This window comes from Osmerus eperlanus, chromosome 20 (assembly GCF_963692335.1).
Source record: "Osmerus eperlanus chromosome 20, fOsmEpe2.1, whole genome shotgun sequence".
In the NCBI taxonomy this organism is placed as follows: domain Eukaryota; kingdom Metazoa; phylum Chordata; class Actinopteri; order Osmeriformes; family Osmeridae; genus Osmerus; species Osmerus eperlanus.
In genome coordinates this window covers 885246-902287 of record NC_085037.1, presented here as the reverse complement: position 1 = coordinate 902287, position 17042 = coordinate 885246, and the positions used below count along the sequence as shown (strand labels likewise).

At 46.2% G+C, this 17042-nt stretch overlaps 1 protein-coding gene and 1 pseudogene across 1 annotated transcript; one reads left to right on the top strand and one right to left on the bottom strand.

Moving 5' to 3' along the window:
* Nucleotides 1-1490: 1490 nt before the first annotated feature.
* On the bottom strand, nt 1491-10729 carry LOC134040654 (BOLA class I histocompatibility antigen, alpha chain BL3-7-like). Its single transcript, XM_062486669.1, has 8 exons — nt 10666-10729; nt 8459-8719; nt 4199-4477; nt 3685-4008; nt 3129-3243; nt 2926-2945; nt 2619-2693; nt 1491-2468 (listed from the first exon to the last, which is right to left on the bottom strand). The coding sequence occupies exons 1-7, from the start codon at nt 10712-10714 to the stop codon at nt 2644-2646; spliced, it is 1098 nt and encodes a 365-aa protein (XP_062342653.1). The 5' UTR covers nt 10715-10729; the 3' UTR covers nt 1491-2468; nt 2619-2643.
* Nucleotides 10730-13232: 2503 nt separating this feature from the next.
* LOC134006917 (tapasin-like) lies at nt 13233-16678 on the top strand (annotated as a pseudogene).
* The last annotated feature ends 364 nt before the right edge of the window (nt 16679-17042 follow it).

The window sequence follows — 17042 nt, the reverse complement described above, 5'->3', positions numbered from 1 at the left end:
TTGCACTTGTAGGTTGCTTTGCTTTGACCCTTTTTCCTCCAAAACCAACTCAATGGAATTTAAGTCTGGAGACTGCACTGGCCAGTCCGTGACTTGAACCCTACCGTCATGTTTCTTCTAGGGTAGTTCTGACATAGCCTGGAGGTATGTTTAAATCATTATCTTGGTGTAGGGTGAACCCCTGATCAACTAGGAGTATACCAGAATACAGAAGAGTATTACATGGTGCTGCAATATGCTGTGGGAGCTGTTTTGGTTTAGTGTGCCACTCCCTCCAGTGTCTGGATCTAGCAAAAGAGCCCCAGATCATCAGACTTCCTTGCATACAACAACCATGAAGGGTTATTATGGTCTGTCTGTCTTTCTTTTTCACCTTTTTCTTGCCATTATGCAGATGGATATTAGCAATATACTACTTCCTGCAGTACAATCCTGTCCAAATAATGCTTAAGAGAAGCATTAGTAACTAGTATCATGTTCCAATACAAAGTTTGTAATGAACAAATGCTGGGACACCTGCCTGTTGGAATGTAACATTCAATGCAAAATGTACTTCCATTGTTGCAGAACAGATATAGCCCAAAAAAACATTCATTATAAGTTGTTCACTCAATGGGGCCTTGTTGTGGAAAAAAACATCATACTGTTGTAATTATGAAGATGGGTAATGATTATGGATTTATATGATTTAAACTCTTAATCACCTTTTTAGCATATTCTATATTCCTTAAAACCAGATGCAAAGCTGTTGACTGATTATTATTGCCACTAAAACGTAGAAGATATTAAGCCCAAAATGTAAAGATCTGGATTAGTGGCTGAGTGTGAGAGAAGACTCTGTGTATATGCTTCTTCCATAAAAAACTACAAGGCCCAGATATCATGTGGCTCATTTATGGCCCTATGCCCAGAACCTAGCAGCTGGCCTTCAAGGCCAGAGCAGGCCTGAAAATGGGAGTTTTCTATGCAAAAAGCACCTGATCTGAATCTCCTAGGACAAGGAAACCAGCAGGGTAAGAATGCATAATGCATTCGGTGACCAACAAGTATTGTACCAATTGCAGAACATCATAAAATAATTGGGAAAATATATGAGAGAAATGTCCGGAGAGAAATTCCAGTCTGATCCCGGGATCTTGCTCACGTTTGTTGGAGTCTCTGTCATTCTGAATTCTAATAAACACTTTGCTTCAAACTTTGCTGAGTTCCAGTGCTGTTTCAAACTTTGAGAATTGGTGGAAAACATAGAATATTATTCTACGACAGCCTACAGGCCATAAACAGCAAATAAAAGTTACATCTACAGTGCATTGGTGTTTCACATGCAAACCCTCAATCCATACATACCCTGTAGTTGCATATCTACATATTTATTATACTTAGATGATAGTGATCACATCCATAACCAGTCTCACACAACTACAGTGAATGTAGTTCTGATCACTGACTAGCTTACTGACTGAAGCTCTCCAAGCAGGACACACAAAGAACACATGTGAACCCCTTTTATTTCCATTTAAACCACATATACATAAACCAAGCCCAAAGATCACAATTGTGACAAAAGAAGCATCTTCACTGAAGCTTCTGAAATAGAAAATGTATCACACAAGAGATAAATATCTCTCATCTTGCCCTAAACATAAGAGATCAAGAGATTTCACGCTAAAAAACACTATAAGGGATTTGTCTACCAGAAGAAACATATCCGACACTTGGATCAAAACAAACCCTCTCCCCACGTTAATGTTATGAAGCTGTCTAAGAGTGAAAGTAGTTTGTACACCATCCTGAAGGCTTAACGGCTATACAAGGACATAGCAGAGCACTGCTGCACAAAACAATGTCATATTTGAACTAAATCAACATATGGGGGGGGGGGGGGGGGGGTGTTATAGACTGTTATCTATGGAGCCCCTATCAGAGATGGATAATGAAACAGGAGGAAACCACTGTCCAGGCCTCCAGCAGCAACAACATGACAGTACAAGCAGTGGCAGCTGGTCTGGAGGACTCACTGACACCTCTATGCTGGTCACTAAGATAATCTCTCCAGTTAGTTATAGAAGAGTGTAGCTGACTTCTAACATGATTAGGAGACTAATGGGGAGCGTCTCCCCTCGTTTTGATGTTATAAAGCTGGGTTAAGGTTGTTCCTTTAGTGTAATACAGTAATCAGTTATACACTAACAGAGCCTTCCTGCAGACTGGTGTTAAAGAGAGGAGAAGTCTGCTGTTGATCTGAACATCAGAAGCACTGAGCCCTCTCTGTCTCCAGGCTGTCAGCATGATCAAACATACAGTATCTGATCTCAACCCAGTTATAAACCTCTCTATAGTCTCTGACTATTCATGGAATGTTTTTATCTCTGTGAACAAACTCAGTGTTCTAAACAGTACGTCCTTTCTGCACTTCATGATTGGTGAGTTTTGTTTCTCTCCATCCTCCACTTGTCTCTGCCTCTCTCCTGTTGGGACACATTAAAACCACAGTACAGTAAACATTAACCTTTACGTTGTAAAACCAAGACTCTTCGTGAGGGATCTGTTGAATCAGGTCTCTAAAATACCAGTTTAACATGTTACTGTGATAAACACAAACTTCCTGAGACACTCACCTGTGATTGGTTAAACAGAAAGGCCTCATGCTTTTGGTGCCGTGTTATTGGAGGAGTCAGATCCATCATCAGAAGCTGCATGGAGAAACAACCAGAGCAGTTCAACTGAGCTGACCAGGGACACACAACTAACATGGAGGTAGTCACACATCATGGATACACACACACACAATGTTGAACTACCAGAAATTTTATTTTTCAAGTTTAAGACGGATTGATAATGTGATGCACATATCTATGTATCTATGTGAAAATAGATATACTGTGAACATAGAACACTGTCTGGATACTTCAGTTTAATACTCACCGTTAGCTGGAACAAAGCCTGAAACAGAGATGACACAGCATTATTAATATCACTAAAATAATTATGATAGATCATAGATTATACCCACTATGAGCACTAGAGAGATCCTTACACACACACACACACACACACACACACACACACACACACACACACACACACACACACACACACACACACACACACACACACACACACACACTTTCTCAGCATCCTTCTTCTTCTTCCAGATGACGACTCCACAGACGATGGCGACCAGCAGAAGAACACCAACCACAGCTCCAATTATGAGACCAGAGGAACCAGAACCTTCTGCACCTGTAACAACCAACACAGAACATTCAGACTGCAGCTTGGAGCCTCACATGCTGGTGATGTCACATTCTATGGAGTCATTAGGAAGAGATCAGATGGTCACTCTGAGAAAGAGAGAGCCTTAACATTAAGAACATTCTAGAACTCTGTGTGTTGTCACCAGTAGAAGAACCCTCAAGGTAGCACACTTCTTATACATGGCATGGTAACAACAAGGTTCAGGGTAAAATATGTACTGTATGTAAGAAAGTGTTTATAAGTATGAATAAGGACCAGTAGCGTATAGGAATAAGAAACCGGTAGTGTATATTAGATTTAACAGAACATAGAGATACAACACTAAATAAATCCTCCTAGTCATCCCTCCATCATTCTATCCTCATGTGAGGAAGTACAGTAACAAATGTATATTTGTATTTGTCTTCTCAGCCCTGCTGGTCTCACCTGGATTGGTCCTTCCAGTGTTTCCATGGTTGGTCTTCACCACAGAGCGCTCCAGTTTGGTGACAAAGTCCTCCTGAACCCCCGAGAGCTGAACCACACACTCATACCTCCTGCTGTCCAGGTCCTCAGGCTTCACTGTCAGGTGAACACTGTTCTGGAAGGTTCCATCCTCGTTGTGGAGAACCTCTCCATGCTCCACATCCTCGTACACCTGGTCTCCATCTCTCCTCCAGAACACCATGTTACTTCTGGGGTAGAAGCCTGTAGCGTGGCAGGTGACTGGAGAGGAGGGGCTCTTCTGGAGCAGAGACACGGAGGGGGGGACTGGAGGAAGAGAGAGAGATCAGGAGAGAGAAATTATATACAAGAAAAACACACAAACAAACATCACACATTTTTACATGTTCACTTAAGTACACATTCCAGAAAACATTATGGTTTACTACTGTCTTCATCTTATGAATAGAATGTGTGTACATTGTTATATGTCATTGATGGGGTCATGTGACTCTACCTGTCCTCTTCAGAGTGCTCTTCCCATAGTCCACATACTTCTTCAGCCAGTCAATACAGATATGGGTGAGGTAGTTCTTATGGGCCTCAAGCCAAGCTCTGTCCTGGTCCCACTTGTGTTTGGTGATGACCGCCTTCTGTGCTGCAGCGATCCATCTCATATTCTTCAGATCCAGAGATACATAGTCCTCTCCATCATAACCAAACTGATCATACCCATCTGTAGCTCCAGTCTCCTCATCCCACTCACAACCTAACATCCTCTGCCATGAGTGTACACCTGAGAGAGAGAGAGAGAGAGAGAGAGAGAGAGAGAGAGAGAGAGAGAGAGAGAGAGAGAGAGAGAGAGAGAGAGAGAGAGAGAGAGAGAGAACCAACATCAGTACTGTCTGCCTGCTGAGTCAAATAAGATATGGTACAAACACACAACATTCTGTACAGTATAAATACAAACACGTATTGTACAGTATTCCATGGTAAGAATACTGTACAATAGGAACACACACAAATGCTACGTACTTTACATCAAAATGAACACAGCTACATTATATATGATACAGAAGCACACACAAATGCATTTCAAACCTGTGGTTCTGTACAGATACACAGACATAACTGACATACACACTGAGTAAGACAGTCTTGTTGAGAGACCAGAATGTTCCATAGGACAGGACCCTATCTCCTGTTCCTGTAGAGAGAGGCAGCATGATGGGCAGTAACCCCCCTGGACACACTGGTCTATCATGGGGGGGCAGACCCAGTGTGACTGTATCCAGAGAGACATGGAGTCCTGTTTTCGAGTGTGTGCTCTACCTCAGCTGGTCCCACCTCATGTCAGGGAGGACACTCTACCACACAGGACCACAGAGGTGCTCACTCAGGATGAGGTCACACATCATGATGTCATCATCATCCAGCAGAGGTTCAAGCAGCCAGTCCTGAAGCTGACACCCCAGCACACACACTCTCTGTCACCGCTACAGGGAGTCAACACGACCTACAGCCTGCACAGTGTGTGTGTGTGTGTGTGTCGTCCCTCTCTTCTACTGATGTCACTCCTTCACCACTCAGACTGACTGACGGACTGGCAGCGTTACCATGGAGACATGGAGAGAGAGAGAGGGTGTATCTACACGGGCTGATGTTGCCGTGGTGACATCTACAGCACCGGGTTGGAGGTAGCCACTGTGTTCAGTGCAGTGGTGTTCCTGTAACGTGTGTGTGTGTGTGTGTGAGAGAGAGAGAGACGGTGTGTGGGAGGTAGGGGTGTGTGTGACCAGACCTCCAGGGAGATACCAGGGGTTCAGTATGGGTCTCTCCCTGTAGACTGTAACACAGAGGAGCGTCTCTCTGCTCTCTCCCTCCCTCTGCTGGGATGGTTTCTTACTTCCATCACCTCAGTCACATCTCAGGTGAGGACGGTGACATGTTCCTCTGTCGCTGTCACCAGACGACTGCAGGGCGGCTCTCATGGTCCTGCAGAGCTGACGCCAGCTGGCTGAGGAACAGCTGTTCCTGCCCATCAGCTGACATGCAGGGGCGCACCACGACGCGTCTTACAAAGACCCTGCAGGAGTTTGATACCAGTGACGACTGATGTCATCGTCGACGTCACACGTTTAGAAGAAGTGTCCTGAAACCCTAAACTATGGACCACAGCGACTGGAGGAAGACACCAAAGAGACGCTCCTTCCTGTTGAAGTCAGTCAGACGGACCACAGTGTTACCCCCAGCCAGTGGGCCTGGGCTCTGGGTGAGTCATACACTGTTACATCAGCTCCTGCCACGCCCTCTTCCTCTCCTCCTGGGTCTCCCTAACCTGCTGCCCCTCCCCCAGCTCTCTCTCTCTCCCCCTCCCTGTGTGTGTGTGTGTGACAGAGAGAGAGGAGACAGTGTGCTGAGGCAGAGCACATCCCACCAGCTGCTCTGTGTTCTACATCCAGACCTCTAGAAACCCTCAGCCCTGCCTCTCCCAGACTGCAGCTCCTAGCCTCTCCCAGACTGCAGCTCCTAGCCTCTCCCAGACTGCAGCTCCTAGCCTCTCCCAGACTGCAGCTCCTAGCCTCTCCCAGACTGCAGCTCCTAGCCTCTCCCAGACTGCAGCTCCTAGCCTCTCCCAGACTGCAGCTCCTAGCCTCTCCCAGACTGCAGCTCCTAGCCTCTCCCAGACTGCAGCTCCTAGCCTCTCCCAGACTGCAGCTCCTAGCCTCTCCCAGACTGCAGCTCCTAGCCTCTCCCAGACTGCAGCTCCTAGCCTCTCCCAGACTGCAGCTCCTAGCCTCTCCCAGACTGCAGCTCCTAGCCTCTCCCAGACTGCAGCTCCTAGCCTCTCCCAGACTGCAGCTCCTAGCCTCTCCCAGACTGCAGCTCCTAGCCTCTCCCAGACTGCAGCTCCTAGCCTCTCCCAGACTGCAGCTCCTAGCCTCTCCCAGACTGCAGCTCCTAGCCTCTCCCAGGCTGCAGCTCCTGGCCTCTCCCAGACTGCAGCTCCTAGCCTCTCCCAGACTGCAGCTCCTAGCCTCTCCCAGACTGCAGCTCCTAGCCTCTGCTCAGTCAGGCTGTGCTTCAGGACGTCAGCTCCTGTGTTGATCTAGTCCTCCTGCTGTGCCTGCTTGTCCCTGGCCTGATGCTGCTTCTCTCTCTGCTCCAGTTCCCTCTGCTCTGACTCTGGTCCCCGTCTCCAGTCCCCTGTCTCAGCCCTGCTCCCCTACCTGGAGCCCCGCTCTGCTGCCTGCTGGGACCCCACTCCACACCTGCTCCCCCTGCCCCTTCTGACCCTGCCCCAGCTTCAGTCCTGCCTCCATGGCCCTACTCCGCCTGGCCCAGCCTCAGTCCTGCCTCCCTGCCCCAGCCTCAGTCCTGCCATCCCCGCCCCTGCCCCACCCTCAGTTCTGCTCCCCCTACCTCTACTCCCCCTGCCCCACCCTCAGTTCTGCTCCCCCTGCCTCCCTGCCCCAGCCTCAGTCCTGCCACAGCCTCCATCCTGCCCCCCTACCTCAGCCTCAGTCCTGCCTTCCTGCCCCAGCCTCACTCCTGACTCCTTGCCCCTACTCCCCCTGCCCCAGCCTCAGTCCTGCCACCCTGCCCCTATACCCCATGCCCCAGCCTCACTCCTTCCTCCCTGCCCCTACTCCTGTTGCCCCAGCCTCACTCCTGCCTCCACACCCCCTGCCCCAGCCTCAGTCCTGCCCTTGCCCCAGCCTCACTCCTGCTTCCCTGCCCATACTCCCCCTGCCCCAGCATCACTCCTGCCTCCCTGCCCCTACTCCCCCTGCCCCAGTCCTGCCCCTACTCCCCCTGCCCCAGCCTCAGTCCTGCCTCCCTACCCCTGCCCCAGTCTCAGTCCTGCCGTCCTGGCCCTACTCCGCCTGGCCCAGCCTCAGTTCTGCCTCCCTGCCCCAGCCTCAGTCCTGCCTCCCTACCTCTGCCCCAGTCTCAGTCCTGCCTCCCTGGCCCTACTCCGCCTGGCCCAGCCTCAGTTCTGCCTCCCTGCCCCAGCCTCAGTCCTGCCTCCCTGCCCCTACTCACCCTGCCCAAGCCTCAGTCCTGTCTCCCTGCCCTTATTCCCCCTGCCCCAGCCTCAGTCCTACCGCCCTGCCCCTACTCCCCCTGCCCCAGCCTCACTCCTGACTCCCTCCCCCTTCTCCCCCTGCCCCAGCCTCGGTCCTGCCTCCCTGCCCCTACTCCCCCTGCCCCAATCCTAGTCCTGACTCCCTGCCCCTACTCCCCCTGCCCCAGCCTCGGTCCTGCCTCCCTGCCCCTACTCCCCCTACCCCAATCCTAGTCCTGACTCCCTGCCCCTACTCCCCCTGACCCAGCCTCAGTCCTGCCTTTCTGCCCCTGAGAGGCCTGTTTCATAAAGCGAGTGAACCAAGTAACCCATGCTTATGTCAGTCATACTAATTTCCAGTTAATTCAGTTCCATAAAGTCAGTTCAACTTAGTTCAAGCTCAGTTAACATGGCAGCTTATGCTGTGAAACTAGCCTGGTCTGGGGCAGGCAACCTGCCAGGCTTTACCTGTGTTGTCAGAAATTTCTGTAACAGTGACCTAATAGGAAAACGATGGTTCACCACGGACTTTCTGGCGTGATGCCTATTTGACTTTTTTATCCTAAATTCAAAATGTACGTTTATAGAAAATCTACTTAAATAAATGAAACATTTATACAATGACTTTGGAATTATACAAACCTACATAGTCTATGTTTTACTAATGGTAACAGGGCCCAGTTCTTCTTAAATCTTGCTTAAACTCACCTTCAGTTTGATTGAAGCGGGATTTTAAAATGCCAAGGCTTGCTTTGAAACTGGGTTCATTACCAGCATAGATCTGAGTGTTTCTGTTCCAATAGTCAGCATCAACTGCCCCACTGATCCACTGGGCTTTCTGGACTGCCCTCTTGATGTTGCTGTCGTAGTAGTCAATCTGCTGGTCATTCACGACACCTACTGTAACAAATTCTGGAAAGTTTGGAGTACCAGATGTTGCAGTGTAGAAATATTGCAGTTTGTGTGTTCCTGAAAGACAAATACATTTGCGAAATATTAATTTTAAACAAATGAAACTAGAGAGGGTACAATTTCTGGGGAAATTCGGAGGTGTGCTTGCGGCCGCTGCAGTTGGGGCAGTTTCTTTACAACTAATATCAAAATATTTGAAATTGTCTGTCGTTTTGTAGGCCTACTGCCACCCTCACTGCTTTGGAAAACAAATACAGGAGAACAGCAAGTCTAACCCACTTACTAGCAGTCATAATGTACTAGATTAACGTCAAAAATTCAGTGGGATTGAAAACAATGCAATGGCAAAAAAAGATGAAAGGATGCTCTGTGTGATCAACGGCTGGATAGCCACTGCACTCAGTTCAGTCAAGACACTCACGTTATTGATTTCACCATTTATTCATATACATGAAAATTAGGTTTAACATTGGTGGAATGGATGTACATGGGGAAGCACTCCCTGCCTTCACTGCAGCATGCATGACATGAGGCAGGGAGCAACAAGTTAAATCCCCCACGGGGAGCACAGACAGACAACACGGGGGAGAAGGGGATGGTGGTGGGTGGCAGCAGCGCAGAACACAAAGGTAATCGAGGACGCGTGTGCGTGCATGTGTGCGACTTTATAGCGCCGCCTATCGAGCTAAGCCTATGGGCTGAAAACACGCCGATGGGTGATATGACGTGCCATGCCTGAACTAGCTTCGCTCATTACTGTAGAGTAGGCTGCCTGACATTACTAGTAATGGATTTCCGCCGGGCAACCTAGGCTACAATAGAAGCATGCCACTAAATGAGTGAAAATGGCATACAGTGGCATACAGTGAGGATACTACAAACATAGACTATCTTCTATGTTCCTTCCATCAGCCAGAGTATGAATGTCAAAGTATTATCTCTGTATGTATACAGTATGTGAACTAGTATATAAAAAATGTCGAAGTGTTAATCAGAACTGAAGCGCCATCTTCAGGATGATCACAGCAAAGAACAAAACACACACTAACCAGTGACACAGTTAATTAAACTCATTGACATATCTTTTTCAAACAAACTTGTTAAAATAGCATATGCCTAGTCATGTCCATTCTTCCATTTTTTGAAGAATACCTTGTTGCAGTTTTTTTTAGTTTGTTTCATGTTTTGAACAGTACATACAGACATTGTGGATTACTGCAAAAATTGTTTTTTGAGATAAATTATAAGGTTTCGGAAGGGGTCGTGACTTAATGACCAAGGACAAATGTGGATCCTGAGGTACCACTGGCATACTATGAAAAACAGCATTTGCCATCTAATTGTCAGACAGCTTTCCAGCAATTGGTTAACCTTCATCTTTATCTTATCTGTACCATCCTCATCCATTATAGGCCTAGGCAATATCTACGTTGATAGATTGGATCAGTTTGTATAGCCTATTATTGTTCTATTCTTAAGGCATTTAGTCTTGTAATTGTAATTTGTTTTAGAAATAACTTTGAAAATGCACAAACTATCATTGAGATCAAATAATATAAATTAACATTTCTGTTGGCCAACCAAATAAGTCCCTTCCGTCTGATTGGATAGGCGCGTCTGCTCTTACGCAGGTGTAACTAGTTACTAGGTAGAACTGGGTGAATCATGTTACAAAGTTTTTAAAAGACGATCACACATCGGGCATCAATATGATTCTAAATTCGTCTTGTATGATAAAATCATAACCAATGAAAATAAATTCATTTATTGGGCGTACGAACTACTTTCTACGTTCTCAAAACATTTCTAGTATCAGAAGTAGATATAGTATAGGTCGACAGGTCGACAGAAAATACAAAACTTACAAACATCTCGAGGAAGCGCTTATTCGATGTAACTACCTGACTTGTACTATATTACTGACACCTAATGAACGTAAATAGATAGAAAATATGATACTACAATATAACCTTTGTTAATACATATACATAATATTTACTAACCAGCGTACGCTCCACAAATTTCCAGTAGGAGAAGGACAATCCACTTCATGTTGGAGATTGATGTTGCCTCTTTGATGCTAATTTAAAACAGTTGTCAGACCAACACTACCCTCAACTGCAGAGTTGCAGGACTTAAATGAGGAGACCCGAGCGCTCTCACCAGTTAATATTCGCATTGTGGGATGTTTGAGCCAATGGGAATAAAGCTAGCGGCTGAGCGTCAGTAAAATCCAAGGTGGACATAGCAACAGAGGTTTGCTTTCGAAACTGAAAGAAGAGCTGTAATTACATTAGTTAACAATCTGTCTGGGAACATTATTTTTATCGTCTGTTTATGTTGCTGTTTGAAAGTCTGAAAACTGTGTCCAGAAGCTTCAGGAAAACTGTAATTTTATGTTAGATAGAATTGTCAGAATTTTTTTTTAGATGGGATAGAACTTTGTATGAAAGAGAGCAAGGATGGGAGAGAGGGAAGAAATTAATTAATTTTATTAAATCCGTTTTGGCTCATTACAACAGTAGTCCAACTATCCTGCCCTCATCTAATTAAACCTGTGGTGCTCCGCCAAACAGTTTATGGCAGGGGTAACATATAGCTTTGGTTAACCCATCCCTGTAATAATCCTCTGGGACTCATAGTATTGGCTTAAACTCTCTACCTGTCTGGCAGATCCTAAATCCTACCTATGGCTTTACTTTACAGAATTGGTATTTGCATGTTGTGCTGAAGCCAGGGTGTTCTGGTACCTCTGTGTCTAAGGACCAGAGGATAGCTTTTTCTGACTGACTTACAAAGAGTGTGTGCCCATTACAGGCTGTTCACAACAAATACTGTCATGTTTGCCACTATGTTCTAAAAACATAAGAAAGTTTAACATTGATAATGTAATTGAAGTGCAGTGACAGGTATGAATGTTGTGTTTGAATGTTTGTCACTAATCTAGAAATAGTGAAATGCACATTAGTGACTTCATGGTTGAACTAGTATGAATAGGAAGGCAGTGTCTTAAAAAACACAGTTGGTCTATGACACAAAACCTGAGGTATAATTGACCACACTCTTGAAAAGATCAATCATGATGTAGGCCTATCTGTTCAAACCATTGTGGTGTTGTGTGGGTTAGGTAAGAAACAAAACTAGTAGTCTCAAATTATATCAAATAAAACTTGCAGTGAACCAAAATAAAGAAGAGAACAATCTGTATGATATTGATATGGTTTAGTTGAACAGCATCAAGCTGTAAAATGCAACCATAAAACAACATAACGCAGCAAAGGTTTGGAAAGTACCTGTCTGCACAACATGCAGACACACCCACACACGATACAGATGGAGAAGATGGTGGATAAGGGTCACACCCTGTTCCTTCCTCCATTTTGAGTGTCATCTCTTCTCTAGTCCTGAGATGAACAACACTGTGCAGGACTGTATACTTTCTTATGACTTTCCACATCCTTATACACATAGCTGAGGGAATATTAAAACATCTCTATTGCCACATTGTCAGAATAACGATGTTTTGTTCAGATCTGACACAGACACTGAGAGGAATGGTGGAGTGGAGGAGTGAGAGGAATGGTGCAGTTGATTTTGGTTGCTTGTTTGATATTCTTGAGTTGTTCTTACTTTTCTTTGTGAGGAAGTTGTATCAAGATGCAACGTTGATTGTGAGGATGATCGGTATACTGCTGTCAACATGTCCTGTCTGACATTAAAATCTTTCAGCCTTCTCAGAAGAAACATGCACTTCACCATGGTCATGCAAACATGAAGCCAAGCATGTATTAAAGTATGTTACCCTCTTTTCAAATGTTCTGGCATCATTCTATTGAGATGTTATGTTTATTCTGGAATACTGAGAATTTGGAAAATATAATTTTGTTCTGGAACTAGTAAACACTCCTTGAGAACATTTTGCCATGGACCCCAGTGAGGCATTGAAACCAGTCAATGAATACAGACCGTTTATGACTGGAAAGTCCCTTCTTATGAGCTGGGTAACAGCGCCCTAATAGGTAGAAACACTAAACTGCATCTGATGTTTCTGAGAAATCAGCTGCCTGGTCACTTGACTGGCTGGTCGATCCACTTTGAGTGTTTCTGTGCCAACTGGCAACAACAGACTGACAACCAGGAAGTTGGTTTGAGGTTCATGTCTGCCTGTCTTTCAACCCAGAGCCCTACTTTTATTTACATGGCTCTCTTCCATGACATGCTTTTTGCCACCCTGTTAGTCTGGATTCTTGAGACCAGGTTCATTCTGGCATATTTCTTGTCAGTTAAGGTTTAATTACAAGCGAGCTTAACACCAGCAAGTTGAGATCGGAATCTGTAAAAGGGATTCTTGCAATAAAACATGTAGGCCTTGATAGTTTTAAAATGATTTTAGATGCATAGAGAAATCATGAGGGCATGCAGAATGTTCTATTCTGTTTCAAGATGCAATATTCACAATGTTTAAAATATTTGGCTTTCCAGGATCTGATCATGTCCTGAAATAACCCCATATTAACAGTTCTATTCACTCACGTACTCTGACCAAAAATGGTGTTAGATCGCCACCGTGTGGATGATAATGCGTGCAAAGTGAAACAAAAAGTGGAATTTCAGGGGAAATCCAACGACCAAAACACTTCTTCGTGAAGAAACGGCCTTCGTGAAAACTTAAAACTGCAGACAGATTGGTACAACTGTCCATCGACAACAATCATGGCAAATATTTCGACAATTTACAAGCTTTCTTTGTTCGCACTAACTTACTTCATGCACGGTAAGCCAAAGCAATTTGCAGCTCTGGCGTACGTCATATATGCTTTAATGTAAAGAAAACCTTTACAGTTATTTTTCATATATGTTTAAGATATGTGAACAGTTTGTCTTAAAAGTTGATTTCCATAGCTATCTTAAATGCGCAAAACAAGCTACATCGCTGTCTCCTCCTCCAGTCGGTGCGTCGACTTGTCCGGTTCTGGAGTGCTGGTTCGTGCAAGAGAAGCCAGGCAGAGGGTTCCCTGCGGCTATGACCCAGGAGAAATCTCTGTTGGTCATCGGAACCGACCCAGAAATCCAGGGAACCGGGTCACGACTGAACCCGTCGTCAGACATAAACCCAGAGAGGGTCTACTACATAAAAGGTAGGTTTAAACAGTCACTATGACTGGATGTGTTTGGCATTTTGGCCGTGACACACTGAGATGCCCTTTAGTTGGAAAACTAGCAATGACTTCTAACCTCAGTAAATTTAGTTTCATGGATTCTGTTAAGCTGGTTGATATGTCACATCTCACTGATAAAAGAATCCCTCTTGTGATTCCTGTGTGTTCCAGACCCTGCTGCCACCTTCTGCCATTCATCCCTCCACCCACCAGGGGGTGCTGTGGAGAAACCCCAGTGTGAGCTCAACCCCTTCCTGCCTCAGCCCTCCACCGTCCAATGGGCCGCCCCCTAACAGACTCTGCCCTCAGCCCTGTCTACCTGCAAGCTGATTGGTACTCTGCTGCCTTGCAGGGCCTTGACAGACAGCTGACCCTGTCCAGTGTCATGCGTGCTCCCACGGCAACTACAGAACCCCAAGGTGCAGACATCTACATTAGATACAGACCAGCTGAGATTGGGAGAGGTTAACATCAATGCAAGATCAGTCTGATGTTCTCATTCTCCTCCTTTCTACTTTTTCTTTGCCTCCTCCCTCCTTCCTTTTCTCTCCCTCTGTCCATACCTCCCTCCTTCCTTCCTCTTCTCCCTGCCTGCCTGCCTGCCTCCGTTCCCCCCCCAGTGATCCTCAGTGTGTCCAGCAGAACCGTGAGGGTCCAGTCCAGACTGGGAGAACCGGTTCTCCTGGACTGTGGGTTCTGGGTGGACCCCTCCTCTCCCCTCTCCGGGTCGGGCTTTGCCGTGGAGTGGCGGTACCAGTTCAGGGGCGACGGACGATTGGTCCTGGCCTACGACGGCAAGGGCGACCGATTGGCTGATACCTGGGAGGCAGGGGCGGGGCTGGACATCGACGCCCTCCACAAGACAGGAAACGCATCACTGATCCTGCAGGAAGCCCAGGTGCGCCACTCTGGAACTTACATCTGCACGGTATATCTGCCCTATCTGCTGGCTCAGGTGGCGGTGGACCTGGAGATAGTGGGTGAGACTCAGCTACAATACACTTATATGCACTGTAAATATACTATTAAAATAGGACATTCATATTATAAACATATCTGGAGATGGAGAGTGAGGCTGCAGCATGAAGATTCATTTAAGAGTTATTCATGCACTAATTGTTATTGACAGTAACAACCTCCTACATTATGGACAATACCAGAGCATGAAAGTGGTGATCCTACTTTAAAACCCCACTCCTTTCTTCTGGTTGTCCCTCCCTCTCTCTATTTCCCTCCCTCTCCTCTCTGTATATCTCTCATCCTCCCTCTCTCCTCCCTGTAATCTCTCCTCCTTCCTGTATCTCACCTCCTCCCTCTCTCTCCTCTCTCTCTCTCTCCTCCTTCATGCATCTCTCCTCCTCTCTCTCCTCTGTGTATATCTCTCCTCCTCTCTCCTCCCTGTAATCTCTCCTCCTCGTTGTCTCTCTCCTCCTCCCTCTCTCTCCCTCCTCTCTCTCTCTCCTCCTTCATGCATCTCTCCTCCTCCCTCTCCTCTGTGTATATCTCTCCTCCTCTGTCTCTCCCAGAGCCCCCCTCCCTCTCCATCTTCCCCTCCCCGCTCCCCCTCTCCGCCCCGGGCCAGCTGGTGGTGGTGCAGTGTGAGGCGTCAGGCTTCGCCCCCCTGTCCCTGGAGCTGGGCTGGGAGCTGAGCGGGGCAGGGGGGGTCCAGGACCTGGGCCGGGGCAGCGTGACGGGCCACAGGCAGGCCTCTGACGGCACCTACAGCCAGAGCTCCCGTCTGGAGCTGGACCCAGCCAGGGTGGGGGGTAAGCGGGGGGGGCAGGTCAGCTGTGTGGCCGTCCACCAGGGGGGCACCCGACGAGTCAGCGTCTCCCTCAACGTGATTGGTGAGAGGAGCGGCACCGCTGGCCTATCATAGCCTTTAACCATCTTATGAGATTCATAACACATCGTTTATGATACTATGTAAAGTACTGTGTAAGTGTATTTACAATGGCTTATGTATTGTGATTGAGATACTGCACAGTATAGTCTTACAGTGATACGCAGATCACATTGATAATGAAAGATAAAAGTAAAATGTGATATGTTGATGATTTAATAGAAGAGTATGATTCATATGGTCTCATTTCTCTTTCTTTTTCTCTTTTTCTCTCTGTCGCTCCCAGGAGTCAGCACTCCCTCTATTGAGGACTCCATGGCGATGGTTGCCGTGGCGCTGGGACTCTATGGTTTGATCAAGGTTTTCTCCTGGACAATCAGCAGCTCTGGTAAATAAACCATCATCCATCTGTCTACATTTATCTATTTATACATACATGCATCCATCCACCCACTAATCTACTAACCAAATAAAAACCAAAACAACCAACCAATCAGTATCAGCGTGGTGGAAGATGTGTCTAACTCTTACTTGTATTTCCTCAGACTCCACTGCTGCTGACACACAGGAGAAGGTAACACACATGCTCCTCTGACTCTCTTCCTCATGTCTGACTCTTCCTCATGTCTGACTCACTTCCTCATGTCTGACTCTCTTCCTCCATGTCTGACTCTCTTCCTCATGTCTGACCCTTCCTCATGTCTGACTCTTCCTCATGTCTGAATCTCTTCCTAATGTCTGACTCTCTTCCTCATGTCTGATTCTTCCTCATGTCTGACTCTTCCTCATGTCTGACTCTCTTCCTCATGTCTGACTCTCTTCCTCCATGTCTGACTCTCTTCCTCCATGTCTGACTCTCTTCCTCATGTCTGACTCTCTTCCTCCTTGTCTGACTCTCTTCCCCATGTCTGACTCTTCCTCATGTCTGACTCTCTTCCTCATGTCTGACTCTCTTCCTACCTGCTGGGTTTACTTCAGGCTGGCTTGGTGTTAAGTTAACCATCCTTCTAACGTGTCTCTGTTGCAGAAGGAGAATTAAACAATAGGAGCTGCATGGGTAAGTAGGATGGATTTATCTATCTGTCTAATAGGCCCTTTTATTCTAAGGGTACAGGGGGAATTGAACCTGGTACCTCTTCATCTGCAGTCAAATGAAATGCTTAATCACAGAGCTATACAAGCCCCAATGTTCAGTAGTTCTCACTATACACTATAGTCTAACTATAGATATACTGTATAGTTATACACATGTGTGTATATACAGTGCTTACTGCATATATGTATGGTCAATACCTATATTAAATTGTATAGTATAAAATATAATTACAGTTATAGTTACATATAGTCTAGGTAGACTACAATATTTACTGAATGTTCA

Excerpts from the sequence above, each read along its gene's own strand:
- LOC134040654 (XM_062486669.1), bottom strand. The coding sequence starts at position 10,714 with ATGAAGTGGATTGTCCTTCTCCTACTGGAAATTTGTGGAGCGTACGCT. Across the intron at positions 4,478-8,458 it reads CCGCTTCAATCAAACTGAAG|GTGTACACTCATGGCAGAGG; the intron begins GTGAGTTTAAGC and ends TCTCTCTCTCAG. Across the intron at positions 2,694-2,925 it reads AGGCTTTGTTCCAGCTAACG|CTTCTGATGATGGATCTGAC; the intron begins GTGAGTATTAAA and ends TTCTCCATGCAG.